A 15,483-nucleotide genomic window follows, 5' to 3' on the forward strand; every position below is an offset into this window, starting at 1 on the left:
ATATGTGGTCAGCATACACATTTGTGGTGATGGGAAATGTACATGTTGGGATATTCATGCTGAGCTAAAGGAGAGCTAGCATGTTGATATGGGATCGCCAACTAAGGACTTGTTCTTTCTTTTTAGTATTCTACAATACTAATGTTAACCTAGATTTATTTTATCTTACGTATACCCAGTATATATCAAAGGGGAAAGGAACAAGTACTACCACACCTTTGGGCACACCTGTTTCTGACATTTTGTATTTTGATTAATATTCAGGTTTGTATACTTTCTAGACCAACCATTGAGATTGAATGGGCCTTACTTTAGAGATGCTAGAAGTATTAAAAGAATATCAAATTGATTGGCACACATGGGAAACCAAATATTTTGTTTTTGGTAATCTATCTCCCTGTCGCAAGCCAGGGAGGTAACTTAGACAGTTTTAGTTAAGATAAATAGCTTTTCTCTGTTCCATGTTGCTCACCACAATTGGGGATAATGTATTGGGCTGATGATAAGACATCTATATGATGTGCAACAGCCTGTTGTGGTGAAGCGCCATTTTCATGATCTTTTTCAAAGATATGGGTCAGTTGTGGCAGTTGATTTAGTGAATCAGGTAAGTGAAACTTGCTCTTGCATGTGCAAAATTGCAGCTTGAATATGCATTCGCTTCTCACGATTGTGACTACAGTATCTCTGTTTCAGGAAGGTATTGAAGAAATCTTGAGCTTAGCATATGCAAATGCAATGCAAAATATAGTTGGTGAAAGTGTAAGGTATCATGTTTCGTCTTTGTGATTGAAGTAATTATGGATCAGGGTTTTGTTTTAAGTGATATTGCTAGAACTCATCATCAACACATTGATTTTAACAACACAAGTGGCCCATGGGCCAGCTAGCAACATCTGAAATTCTCTTCTTTAGTTTTTTGAATGTGCAAAGCTTTCTAAGCACCTTTTTTGGAAGAGAGGTTGTAAAGGATTGTGTTTTCTATTTTGCAATTGTTGGAATCAATCATTAACACTAGCCTTTCTTTGAAGAGAGATTGACAGATTTCATTTTCTAATTTGACATACCTAGTTTGCAAGCATAAATATGAGGGTGTCCAGGTGTCTTTTACGGGCTAATGATAGACGTAGCAGCTGAGCAATCTTGAGAAATTCTTGGGCTACAGTCATTCATTGGAATTATATACTGGCATATTTATAACACAAAAAACATCTTGATTTCACTATTTGTGTGTGCTGAACATGTTTTTTCTAACAAATCATCAAATGTTGGCTTTAGCTGCCAACCCAAAAGCTATTTTCTATCTTGGTTAGGTTGACAGGATATATTGTCCTCCATATACTCTGCAAGCACCATCCAAATGTAGCTGAAGACAGGCAGCATTCTTAGGGATGCTTTCTCTATAATGTATAATCATTTAGAAATTTTTACTAGGCTAGCATTGTAAAATGTCTCTCACTTCAAGTAGCAGGCAAGAGAAGATTGGAAAGGGTTCTCTCGCAAAGTCATATGTGGCGGGGTGGTTGTCTCATTGTCAATGACCATTAGCACAGCTTCTCTAGTGGACATGTAAATAAATTCTCATCTACAAATAACAAACACAATCATATAACAAGAGCACAGATTGATAAAAGAACTCATTAGGGTTAGGGTAACTTAGAGACAATGAACACTGAAGATGAAAGAATGAATAGTGAATAGATACAATGCTCAATACAGCAAACACACTATGCAAAGTAGATACAGACTCCAAACTCCCATGTCTCTAGGATTAGGGCAAAGAGTATGAGTTGGAGAGGGTGTTGTACACTAATAGATCTTGAAACACAACAGAGAGCCCAGGCAGCAGCAAATGCAGATTTGGGAGTGTCTGGATTAGTGTCGGATGAAGTTGGACAGCACTAACGGTGAGCAATAGGGAGAAAACAGTCCAGAATTGCCAGGCGATAGCTGCTGTAGCAAAACACAGCTGCACTGGTAATGTGATAAATTGTATGCCAAGCTAGGCAGTAAATGCAAGTGCAGAATATGACGTTGACAGCTACCGGCAGCAGATCTGTGTTAAACACATGCTGATATTGGTCTACAGCAGTAAACATAGCCTTTGTTGATGATGTGGACCGGCTGAGAATAGCAGCCAGGAGAGGGGCTGGAACTTGGTGCGAGAGAGTGAGAAAGAAAGATATATTAACGTTTGCAAAAGGCCAATGTGGCCTATGCAATGTCATCTTATCACAATAGAGCTGATGTGAAGTAACATGAAATAAATAAATGTATCCTAATATAAGGTTGAGAGAGAGTGCGAGAGAAGTTTTTGTAGGTACTCAGTTACCTTTATTCTTCATTGTTTTCACTTATATGTGAGTGTACAATGTGTATTTATACAAGTGGTACATGCCTAGCCTTTGGCCATTGGCTAAGGCTAATGCCCCTTTAAGGGAGAATAAATGATGAAGGTACCATGTAATGCCCATCATCGCTTTGCAGTGTGCAAAGTGCTTGGAAGATAAACTCTTCGTGAGAAGGCTTGCAAGGTTGTCACCTATATGAATCTTGACAAGATCAATGCGCTTGTCCTCAAGCACCTCCTTTGATGAGGTGATACTTTACCTCAATGTGATTTGTCTTTACATGAAAGATAGGATTCCATGTCATCTGAATGGCACTTTGACTATCACAATGCAAAATGGGCACCTCTCCAGCAATGCTTAGATCTTCCACAAGATGAGTAAGCCATATGGCTTTCTTGCATGCTTCAGTTGTTGTAACATATTTGGCCTCAGTCGTTGATAAGGACATACATGGTTGCATTCGAAAGACCAAAGAGATTGCACCTCCTATGTGAATGTGAAAGCAAAACTTGTGGTAGACCTCCTAAATTCTACATTCCTTGCATAATCAGCATTTGTATACCTAAGGACAAATCCATTCTTCCTTTCAATGTAAATGCACATAACTATAGTGTTATTCAAGTATCTCATGATACTCTTCATTGCTTCCCAATGCTTCTTGCCAGTGTTTGATATAAACTTACTACCCACTCCTAGTGCATATGCAACGTTTGGACATGTACCAATCATAGCATATCTTAAGCCTACCAATTGTAGATGTGTAAGGTATCATGGCCAACCTTTTTCTTATCAAGCTCTTGTGGAGCTTACATACCGAATATTCCTTGCCTTGCAAAGAAGCCCTTCTAGCTAGTATATATAAATATCCTCATGTTGGCCAGTCTTCTGCTCATCAAGCCCTTGTGGAGCTTGCATACCAACTATTCCTCGCCTTGCACAACAAACCCTTCTAGCTACTACATATAAATATCCTCATGTTGGGAAGATATGCCAGGGTTTGCTTTGAGGAAACACAGCATGTATAACCGAGATTGAAACATAAAGATTCACATAGAAACAAGCAAAACTCAAACCCTAAACTCAAAACGCAAAATATAGAAACTCAAAACTCAAATAGAGAGACAAACACAGAGAGAAGAAACTCTGAAGTGAATGAATGCTGTAAATGAATACAGAATGCCCAAGGGCAAAGTAATGGAGTGTCGGAGAGTGACGTCCACCAGAGACAAATCCCAAGTGCTCTAACCACCGGTTGGAATGTGGAGTGTGGGAAACACCAAACATTGATCACTAGAGTGTCAAGGAAATGAGGCAACAACTATGGATGATACTTGATGATGTGGGTGTAGTAGAAAGATGCAAATGTAGTAGTAGGAGAGTTGGGAAGAGAATATAGAAGGTCGCTAGCTGCCGTCAAGTAGAATGAAGGTCAAATACAAGCAAGAGGAGGTTGCTAGAAGGTATGGGAGATCACTGACAATTGTCGTTTGGTGGAGGAGTGTCTAAAAGTAAGTTGGAGGAGGTATATTGTGTGTTGGTGATGGCAGAAGAGTCGAAACGTAGAAGGGCGCCAAATAGTGGGCGATAGCTAGGAAAAAAGATGCTAGGTATTGCAAGGGTTGATGGATGAGTGGTAGTAGTTGCTAAGGATAGGCCATCCTGTGGGTGAAGGCTAATGGCTGAAATTCGCACTAAAAGAATAAAATTGAATGGTGGATAGCTTTTCTATTTATAGATGTTGAAGGGTTCCCCAAAAATTAGGGTTTTGGGAGACCACTAAAACTCTCTTGAACCATGCATCAAATTTATGTTTTTCGTTAATTAAGTGTGTTTTGGGGCTGTTTCAAAATGCTAATCATTTGTAAAGCATATTTTAGCTGGACACACTCTCTTAGGCTCAAAATGTAGCCTAAAAGTAAAGGCCAACAAGGTTATCCTAAGGCGTCTTATCCCAAAGCAGCCATGGTATCTGACAAAGGGCACACCTTCGATTATCTATTAGTGGCCTAGCAAGACTATAGAGGTGATGGTTATCTTACCAAGGGAGTCCAAGTAGTCATCTAGAGAGGACAAGGCATCGGACAAAGCGTGCTCATTGGCTGCCTAGTGGCCTATCAAGCCCTACAGAGATAGATAGTACCACATTGAACTTTTTTTGTTTTTTAAAATAAAAAAAGATGGAAAGTTAATTTTAAGGGTAGTGGCTGATTAAGTAAGAGTGACCTAGAAGATAGGATTAGGGATGGTACACCCAACACATCACAAATCAGTACAAGTTTACTCATCCACTCAAGGATGTCGATGACGAGGAAAAGGTGAAGAAGTATTGTGTGAAGAAGGATGGTGGTGTAATCTGTTGGAAAAATAGCTTAGGATCTGTCCAGTGGTGCTTTGCACAATGGGATGCGTAGTATGCTATGTGTTGAAGAATGCTCATGTAGCAAGTGCCACTTGGATAGTGTCCCTCGTGGGAAAATTTTTCACTTGCCCAAGTGCCTGAGTACAAAGGTGATGAAATCTTACAATGCATAAGAGAAGGTACAATAGGCGGGGGGGGGGGGGGGGAGGAAGGCTGATGTTGAAGACAAGTGCCGAAACCTGTAGAATACCACGATGGCTAGGAAGCCCCTCTCAACTTGGATATTGATGCCGAAGAAGGAAGAGGAGTCTAAGGATATCAATCTTGGTGTGGTATCGAGAACCATGTGGATGAAAATGATGAAGCATCCCTACTAGAAGAGCAAGGATAGAAGACACTGCCATGATATCATCAAGAGAGGGGTTGCATGATTCGCCACAAGAGGGGAAGTCTCCATGCTGTTAGAAGAGCAAAACTCCAAGTAGGTGGAACCATGAAAGGAATGGCATCCATCTCCTGTCTCCATCTTATGAAGGATTGGTGCAAGCCTGTATGTTAGCCCTACATTGAAACAAAACCCTGCAAAAGAGATCAAAATCTGCAAGCATAGAGGTGAGTAGTGAGATGCTTCAAAAAAACAAGCTGAAAATAAAGGAAAGCTTAGTGTAGTGCAATGCAATGAGTATGTAAGTATGTAGTGGAAGTCTAAAAAGGGAAAGGCTAAGTGTGTGGCCACCATCACGTATAGCAAGGTGGGGAAGGGGTTTGAGAAGGTACACTGGATGCCCTAGGAATGGATGCGTAAAGTGTAATAGGTGAGCCACTAGCAGACCAATCAACCAATCCTTTAGGAGTAGTGAAGGGGATAGGTTGTGGAGACTATCTGTATGCCACATATCCTGTAGCCGTTTTGGTAGATGGAGCAGATAGTGTAGCAATAGGAGGCGGAACCCCACTGGACGGCCAGCTAGAGTGGAGGCAATCATAGTAGTTTTGAGTTGTTTTCTAGGAGAAAGACCTTGGGCCTTGGTACGACACTCCTTGTCCACATGATCTGTGACCTCTGATAGTGTGTGCAAAACCTTTTTTTCTTAGAAATTTGTTATCAAAGTGGTCGCGTTCTTTGGTTTTGTCAAAGGAAGTGGGGCCACCCTTGTTTTGGCTTGCCTTCATATCTTGTGAGTTCTTTCCACTATTGGTTTTTTTTCTCGAAGAAGAGACAACCAACCCTCGCCCCTTTGAATGGATGTGCATGGAGGACTTGATCGTGCAATCTTGTGTAACTCAAGAATTGGCACTCAAACTCGTAGGTTGGGCAACTTATTTAAAAAGCACATGACTTGATCGACTCTGACTTCCGGGAGCTAGTAGTGGCAAACTCGTTGAGTAACTGTTGATACTTAGTCAACTTGACTTTCGAATCATCCCCTTCCTTAATGGGAAACTTGTGAAACTCAAAATCGAGATTGATACGCCGAGTGTGATCTAGAGCCGCATAGTAGTCAATGAGATGACTACAATGCTTAGATGCGAGGGAAAAATTCTATAATTGAGAGTGGAACTCAGGAAGCAACCCCTGCTTCAACTCAACATTGGCTGTGGCATTGTGGGCTCTCCATTGACAGATGTGATCAGGGTGAGCCAATCAAGAGTTGCTTATGGTACCCACGACGAGAGCAGTTGTTGCATGAAGTTCGCGAAGTGGTAAAATTTGACCCGTTAGAACGTGTCTTATTTGTGAAGGCATTTTTGTGTTGCAATAGGAGTGGTAGTGCTAGGAGATGGAGAAGGTGCATAATGGGGGTAGGGTGAATAGGGTGGGGGAGTGAAGTACACTTGGGAAGCAATCCTAGAGTGCCTACCATGCATATGAGAAGTGTGCACAGTGGATTAAAATGTAGGTATGGATGGACTAAGTATGGGGGACTAAGTATGGGCATGGTAATCACATGAGGGGCCCAAGGTGGAGAGATAGGGACACAAGAAGCAGAGGAGGAAAATCCGTGCGTAGAAGTGACCCAAGGGATGTGTGATGACGATCCATAAGCAGAGAACGGATATCCCTGCGTTTGAAAGGTTGCAAAGGGGGGTTGTGAGTGTCTAGGGATAGTGAGTGGCAAGGTTGTCACGTCCGATGGTGTGTGATTAGTACCTTTTGATACTAGTACGGTACTGATGGGACTAATAAAACTTGGAGCCAAATGTGATGCTATGTCCGATGAAAAAAATTGTACGTATAATTTTAATACCTATACTTAATGTTGGGACTCAAAATAACACACTTTAAATATTTAGAGACTTTATACTTGGAGTTTACATATTAAGAGTTGTTGGGTTTGACTCACACCTACGCTCGCAGAGGAGTGTTGGTGATCCGTGGTAAGATACTAGGGAAGCTTTTACTCTCCTTACGAGAGGTTTTTCCCCCAGTTACATCATCTTCTATTTTATGTGCTTATGTTACATAGTTCGGTCATTTGTCATGTTTTACATCTTTCGGGTGTGAATGCACATTAACAGCCCTAAGGTTTAAGGGTAGTACTTTGTACTTTCATTACACTCTTGGTAATTGTAATGGAAGTCGTGTTGTGTCTTCACTTTTCTCTCATTCTCCACTATCAACTGTGTACTCTCAGCTGAGAGCTTCAATCTCCATCCCTCACATTTGGTATCAGAGCTGTGGTCAGCTCTGGCTTCAGCTTGTCTATTTGCGGCCCTTGGACCTAAACTCCGCCAGCCGCTTAGCTGCTGGCCATTCACTTTTGCAGCACCAGCAGCCATTCCTGCTCTTGCCACTAATGTTGCCTCCAGCCCTGGTTGCCAGATGCCAGCTCAGGAATCACCAGCATCTGCTCCACCTGCAGGCCCACCTTCGCCAGCACCGCCTCTGCCTGCAGCAGGTCCGCCTCCTGGTGTGCTAGTTGTGAGTGTCAGCCCTCTGCAGCATGCCGCCAATTGCAGCTCCCCCGCCTCTTGGTCAGCTCCACCAGCAGCATCTCCACTCGCCCCTTGCACCAGCGCCTGCTAGCTCTGCCTAGTCTAGTGGCACCGCCCAGCAGCCACCAGCACCACATGCAGATCGCCATCTGAACAACCTGCTCGCCTCTGACTGTCCTTCCACCAGCTCTTCTTCCACAGCTGTCATAGCCAACATTAGAGGTAAAGAAGGCATTTATTCATTTTTTAATTTAAAAATCTGAATCATAGCAGAGGGCTTTTGCCCGAGCAGTCCACTTCTGCTCCTAGATGTGACTTGGACACACTTATTGCAGAGATTTCTTGGGAAACAGGCCACAAAATTTGGGGCTTTTGGGTATTGAGCAGACATTGGCACATGCACTATAGGTTCAATCTGAAACAGACTGAAATTGTGCATTTTGGATAGCAAAATTTTTGGGTTTTTGCACTGATTCTGGTGCTGAGCACTGCTTGTGCATTGGACAGCATGTACATTGGACAGTTTTGATCAAGTGTGACATAGATTTGTCAATTACAGCGTGGTGCATGCTGTTATTTCTGAAATTTTCAGATTTCCAGGTTGTTCCAATTTTGGCTCTTGCTTTTGTGTTCTTTGAAAGAGTGACATTTACCATGGCTAATCAGGGACAAAATGGTGTTTTCACATACGTATCCAAGGAGGATAGTTTGGATAGAAATAATTATTCTTTGTGGTTTTTAATGATGAAGAATGTGCTCATTGCAAAAAATCATTGGGATTATGTTAGTGGTGAAGAAGTCCGTCCTAGAGTTGTGGCTCCTACAACACCTCCTCTAGGAAAACGTGGTCAAAGGCTCAAAAGGCGTGCTCCAGCTCAGCCACTTCCCCAAAGATCAACAACACAAAAGGCTTGGGACACACGAGATGCCCAAGCATTGTCACTGATTGCATTGGTAGTTCAGCGGTCTATAATTTCGCATAAATAGTTTGCAGTTCCTTCATAAGAAGCATGGGTCACACTGAGCAGATGTTTGCTGAAAAAAATGAGACATGCATCTATTTCTTGGAAAAAGAGCTTGAGAATGTGAAGGTGGATGAAGGTGATGCCATGCAAGATCATCTTAACAAAACTCAGGGCTTGCGTGAGCAATCAATGAATCTAGATGAGTATTATTCTGATGCACAATTGATCTGTACTACTATGAAATCTTTGCTGCTCTCTTATTTGGCCTTTCATATGGCCTTAAATCTCACCATGAGAATATCTTTGCAGCCACTTACTTTTCTTCAGTTGGTTAGTTTGCTTCTAGAAGAAGAGCAAACAAGAAAGAACAGTGGGTTCAATGTTATAGTCTTTGAACATGCTTTTATGGCAAGACAGAAGGGCAAGGGCAGCCAATCTAGAAATGCTTCGTAGAGTTTTGGAAGCTCGGATACTTCATAGAGCAACAAGAAATAGCGGGCACGAAAGCCAAGAAGGATAAGTGCCATTATTATAAGAAGCTAGGTCACTACATCACGGAATGTAAGAAGTGCATTTCCAAGGTGAAGGAGTCAAGGATGTCTGTTTCTGATGCACCTTCTACTACTATAGAGCACGTCTTTTGTTATAGACTGTGACTATTGTTTTTACACTTGTAGTTATGACTCTTATGGGGCTGATAGATCATTTAGCTCTACTGAGGATGTGAGCACTTGGTTCTTTGAGAATGGCGCTTCTAAGCAGATTACATCTTTGAGGGATTTGTCTTCTTTTGTTATTGCTAGAGAAAGGGAGATAATGTTGTAGAGAGAAAATGAAGAGATTTGTCGTGAGAATTCGGTGAAATTGATCTCTTGACTGAGTTTTCCAGCCCCAAATGGATGTCAACAACAAAGGGAGCATTAGAGGAATATGCAATCGCCTTGAGCAAAATGGTCTCCAATGGTTGAGAAATGGCCCGAAAAGTAGGTAGCAGCAGTCCAACCTCTATTCACAATAGCTTTAAAATGCAAAAACGAGATTTTCTTTTCCCTTTAGCCCCAATTTAACTTTCCCAAAATTTTTATGGGCTAGTTTTTCCAAGTGGCAGTTGTCTGAATTGAATTTCCAGCATTACCTTCAGAATACAAATTCTGAACATTAATTTAGTAATTTTTTTTTGTGCTGTAAAAAGTAATCTAACCATCCAACAATTAAATTGGCTAGGCCAACTTATCACTCAAGTGATCTTGAGCACTCGTTAGCCCGAAATTGGCATTGATCTTTTGTAGACTATAGATGATGCTCGTTGGAGCCGATATCGAAGTGAGGAAGGGTGGAGAGGGCAAAATGTAGCCCTAGGATTGATGGTAGGTAATGGAGGATGACGCCAGGTGTGGAGGACGACTCAAGACCGCAAAATGCAGCCTAGAGGGCTGTTGCTAGGTGAAGAATAGATGATGCTAGCCAAGGGGATAAGTTGCCAAGCAGCTTGGGGGTGATGGGCAGCTAGATAGAGAAGACTACAACCAAAATGCAACCTGCAGAGAGAGGGACAGGTCATTTGGCAGTAGAGGAGCACAAGCCATGAGCTGCAATCTCCTCCTCGTGGGGTATGGGCAGCAGTGGAGAGGCTAGAGAGGAGAAGAATATGGGAGAGAATGACTGAGTGTCACAATGAAAATGGAAGATTTCAAATGGGGGGAGTTAGTGCCATATTTATAGCCACAGATTGTCCGAAGTGGTGCCCTAATAAGTGAGCATTCAACCCTTTTTGGGGCTGCTGGTAGGGAATGAAAAGGAATGAAGTAAAAGAAATGTATTGAATGATTGGGTTTCTCAATAGATGGTGCGTAGCTCAACTTGCTCTTTGGTGAAATGGTAGTGTACACCAACATGCCATTTCTTTCGATTGATGATTGGGCTACTAGCTAGTGCAATGGCATTTTGGTTGTCGTAGCAGAGGATAGTTAGTGAAGCACATGGGAAATATTGAACTGCCAACAATCCCCTCAAGTAGATAGCCTTTGTTGTGCATCAAAGAGGGCCTAATACTCTATGTTTACTATAGAAGCAATCACTACCTCTTGCTTATGGCTTGACCAAGAAATGGGAGTTGTGCCCAAATAAAATATGTAACTCCCTTTTTTTTTTCAAGTAAAATGTGGCTAATTATATTATTTGAAAAAGGACTGATTACAATGGAATGCTCATGCTCGACAGACTAGTTGGAGCTGGTGCAAGGTCATAAATAAATCATGTGTATAAGCCTCTCAAGGTGTTCTGGGGGGTATAGGGGCAAGAAGCCATGGGGGAGGGGGGTGTATCGCCATCTGGGGTTGCCTCCCTTCATCATGAAGAACACGTCCTGGCCGCCCCAAGTGTGCATGAAGTGAAAATGGAGCTCTTGATCAACTAGAGACTCGCCCTGCACCTGGTCCCATCGGCCATGGAGGGAGTGGATGATGGAGGTCCAGAGCTCTACCATAGTCGCCTGTACTGAAAGTCTCTCCCCGCCAAAAACCTCATGACACCACGCGTTCCAGATGTGCCATCCAGTAAGGCTCCCTATGATCTCCCATACCTCAGAGCGGTTTGCTGCTCAATGTTGAGGTTTAAGGTAATGGGAAGTTGCTCCTTGAGCAGAGGAGAAAGTCCCCATAAGAAACCTTGCAAAGATATGGCTTGTAGAGTGAGATCCAAGAGCTCAAAGGAAGTAGGATGCAGGCTGGATATGGCTGCCACATGGTGGAAGATGAAAATGAAGTTGAGAATGAAGTCATGAGCTAACACTGAGCTGGACTGAGGTTGACAGAGACTGAGAGAGCAGAGAGAAGAGCTGAGTTGAGCTTAGCCATGCTCACCATGGCTCTGATATCATGTTGGGATGCATGGATATGAGCATGGCTATGGTGGCTTGAAGACATAGAGTGAAGCCATGAAGACATAGAGTTGAAGATAGAATGTCACACAAGTAAATTAGGCTCCAAGATTGAGACTTGGACTCATAAACACAGGATGGGTAGAGCCTCTAAGCTGACCATTGCGCATGACCCAATCTCAACGATGAAGATTGTGTCTTGCATCTTGGCCTCGTACAAAAGGTGACGGCCCTGGCAGACTGCCTCTCAGCAGAAAGCTCCCCATGAGATACATCCAAGACTGGGTACTATACGGCGGAGAATGCGGCATTCTCCTCTCTACATGAGCTGCACTGCCTCACATAACCAAAGGTAGTGCCTTGGCGTTTCCAGAAGCTGCTGTGTGCAGTGTTTACAACCTCCATCCTTCTGCATTTGGTCTAACCAACTTCCCACCTCTAGGCCTCCATGTGCCAATAACCATAAAAAATGCGATACTCTTCTTAGCCTCTAGTTGTCCCATAGGTGGCGCCAGAAAGTCCGCGGAAAAGCATCCGTGATGCTGTGCTTTGCGCAGTATGTGCTATGTGAAGGCGCCTAGTCCATGTCCTCCTGCATTAGCACGTGTCTGCCAATCTTGGCTATGTACTCTAAGAACCTCGGTGGCTTCTTGGCGACTACAGTGGCTGGCCATAGCCACTCTCCAGGGTCCCACTCCAGCTCATCAAGAGGCATGCTCTCTCATATCCATAGGGGCCGCTGTTGGAACTCCTCCCAGAACACATAAGGGTCGATACGCCATGTCTTCCCTTGAAGGCCAACCACCCAAATCCTCCTCCACAGAAACTCAACTATCCCCTCATGCAGCTGCCCTTTGTCAAGGACCAAATGCCCTTCCTCTTGCACGGTGAAGAAAGTCCCATATGGGGCGCCGCCCACTCTACCTGCCACGAAGTTGGATACTTGTTGGTAAAAACCTAGTGGCCCATACCTCACTAGGCTCTCCCGTCTCTCGTATTGGGGGAGTAAGCCACTCCTGAGGTATCGTTGTGTCAATCTCCCTTCTCCTCAACTCAACTCCTCTCTGGCAACCTGATGCTCATTGCTACACCTCCTAGTCCACCATCCTGTACAACTCTCGCCATGTATTGATGGTATGAGCCGGGCCGGCCTCCCAACCAGGCCACAAGATGTGGGGGCACTTGCCAATCTATACCCCATCCCGATCTCTGACCTTGGGGTTCCAGATCACTTGCTGGCGGTCTATCTCCTCCTAGCAACATGGGGGGTTTTGAATAGGGCCTTACGGAGGCCCTGCCACATACGAAGTAGGCTACAGAGAAAGGAAGATCTAGGGGGTGTGATTTGGGCCGTCACAAAGGTCCATCTCAAGGACGGCCTCCAATCACTGCCAAGCCTTGGTTTACACTTCTGGAGACCCTCTTGCAATAGAACCTTCCATGCCTGCCCTCTTGGTGTGAGACCACGGACTACTAGCTTGCCCAAAAGGGCAAGACTCTGATACTCTGGGTCTATGATCCCAAGCCCTTTCTCTGACCGATGCCAGATGATGGTCGCCCATGCCACCTTGGCTTGGGAGTCTCCCTGAAACTGTTTGACCTGGCCCAGAGAAAATTCTGCACTAGGTAGCTAAACTACATAGGACGAGGAAAAGCACCAATACGAAACGATGTACCAAGCTGTCGCCAGGAAGACCTAGTTGACCACTAGGGCTCGGTGCGCTCGGGAAAGGCGAGCAATACTCTAGTAGGTCAGCTTCCGCCGAATAGAGTGGAGGATTCAAAGAAACAATTGGGCAGGAGTGATGTTAAGTCCCACGTGGAACCCAAGGTAACGGACGGTCTGTCCTCTGCACACCCCTCTAAATCCCAAGTGGACACCCCACTCCATGTTAGAGTCCGGGTCTGGAAGCAAACCAACCGACTTTCGCCAGTTGATTTTTGCTCCCGCTGCAGTGCAAAACATCTCGAGAGCTAGTCTCACTCTCTCCAGTGTAGTCTGAGTCTAACAGCTCCGTCTCCTCTCTCACCGGAAGTCAGAGGCCACATAATCCGCTCACATGTGACCTGAGGAAGTGAGACATCACCTCTGCAAAGAGTAGGAATAGATACGTAGCTAGAGGGCAGGCCTGCCGGACCAATCTCTCTAGTTGAAACTCCTCCCCTCGCCTGCCACCTATGAGGACCCTAGCCGGTTTGTGAAGTGTGGAGACCCCGCGGATCCATGCCTGAGGGAAGCCCAACCTCACCATGGTGCCCTCTAAGAAGTCCCAGTCGACCCTGTCATAGAATTTCTCGAAATCAAGTAGTACCGCCAATCCTTGACCACTGTGCTAGGCCTACTGTGTGGCCTCAAAGAAAGTGAAGACATTGTCTATGATGCTCCTATCTTGGACAAAGCGTGTCTATGTGTCATGAATGATGTCTAGAAGCATAGGGTGGAGTCGCCTACTGATCATCTTGGCCAGTGCTTTATAAGCCACTGACAACAGAGTGATTGGTCTCCATTGGGATAGCTCTAACGGGTCTCTCCCTTTGGGGAGGAGACTACCGATAGACTCCGTGGCATCCGTCCTGAGCTGAAAATCTCTTGGAAGGCCAGCAGTAGGGGGTCCTTCACCACCTCCTAGTAGGTAGTGAAAAAGGCCTTAGAAAGGCCATCCTCTCCTGGGCATTTCTACCCGTCGTGTGTATGGATAGTCTCTTCTAGTTCCTTCTCTGTTAAGGGGTCTAGGAGGGAGCATCCCATGTCCTCTGTGACGAGGGGCGGGACTAATCCCAAACCTACTGTCTACATCGCTGTCCTCTGGCTGAGGCTGTCTCCTATTGGAAAAGGCGTCTCTAGTAGTTAGTGGCAATCTCCATCACCTCATTTGGGCTAGAATGAATGCTCCCATACTGATCCCAAAGGCTGCATATTTTCTCTCTTGATGTGTGGGGTTGATGCACCTGAAAAAACTCGTTGCATATCATGTCCCCCTTTCGCACCCAAAAGTGTAAGATGCTTTTATCTTGGACAAAGCCTGTCTGTGTGTCATGAATGATGTTTGGAAGCACAGGGCAGAGTTGGCTACTGATCATCTTGGCCAATGCCTTATAGGCCAATGACAACATGGTGATCGGTCTCCACTAGGATGATAGATCCAACCGGTCTCCCCCTTTCGGGAGGAGACTAATAAGACCTGCCGATAGACTCCCTGGCATCTGTCCTGAGCTGAAAATCTCCTAGAAGGCCAGCAGTAGGGGGTCCTTCACCACCTCCCAGTAGGTAGTGAAGAAGGCCTTAGAAAGGCCATTCGCTCCCGGGCATTTTTGCCCGTCTTGTGCATGCAAAGCTTCCTCTAATTCCTTCTCTGTGAAAGGGTCTAGGAGGGAGCGCCCCATCTTCTCTGTGACAAGGGACGAGATGTAATCCCAGACCTGCTATCTACATCGTTGTTCTTTGGCTGAGGCTGTCTCTTGCTGGAAAAGGCATCCGTAGTATTCAGTGGTGGAAATTTCCATCACCTCATCTGGGCTAGAGTGAATCCTCCCATACTCATCCCGAGGGCTGCGTATTTGCTCTCCTGAGGTGCGGGGTTGATGCATGTGGAAAAACTCCTTGCACATTGTGTCCCCCTTGCGCGCCCAAAAGGCTGTTTAGGTGCGGAATGAAAACTCTGAGCGCCTGCCCTTTAGGCCAGCGAGGGCTGCTCGTGTGCGCACCTCCTGCGCGTGGAGGATGGGATCCCTTTGTGCCTCTTGTAGTAGTCTCTACCTGGTTGCTAGGTCATGCCAGAGTGCTCTCTCCTTGTCCCATCTCTGCTGCTTGGCCTATAGGGCTGCCTCTTGGCAGATACTCCTTGAGTCGGCTAGGGCCTTTGCAACTTCCTCTGCGATCTGGTCCCTCCGGCCCCACTCCCTAGTCCAAATTTTCTCAATCTGTCTCTTCACCTCCTCTCTCCTGTAGATCGAGTTGGATTTGATAGGATCGTGTGTGTAGGGCAGAGGCTG

The 15,483-nt window shown here is 44.8% G+C and overlaps 1 protein-coding gene across 13 annotated transcripts in view; it reads left to right on the plus strand.

Moving 5' to 3' along the window:
* The window catches only part of LOC148018114 (phosphoinositide phosphatase SAC8-like), a 175,929-nt gene that overhangs the window by 50,763 nt on the left and 109,683 nt on the right, over positions 1-15,483 (plus strand). For all 13 annotated transcript variants that reach the window (XM_087661236.1, XM_087661234.1, XM_087661233.1 and 10 more), the window contains 2 exons: positions 530-607; positions 697-767. In XM_087661236.1, the coding sequence (XP_087517362.1) occupies positions 530-607; positions 697-767 (149 nt within the window). The remainder of the gene's footprint in view (positions 1-529; positions 608-696; positions 768-15,483) is intronic.

The sequence above is a fragment of the Lygodium microphyllum genome, chromosome 21 (assembly GCF_053477565.2).
Source record: "Lygodium microphyllum isolate KBCC chromosome 21, Lygodium_microphyllum_v1.1.10, whole genome shotgun sequence".
Lineage (NCBI taxonomy): Eukaryota > Viridiplantae > Streptophyta > Polypodiopsida > Schizaeales > Lygodiaceae > Lygodium > Lygodium microphyllum.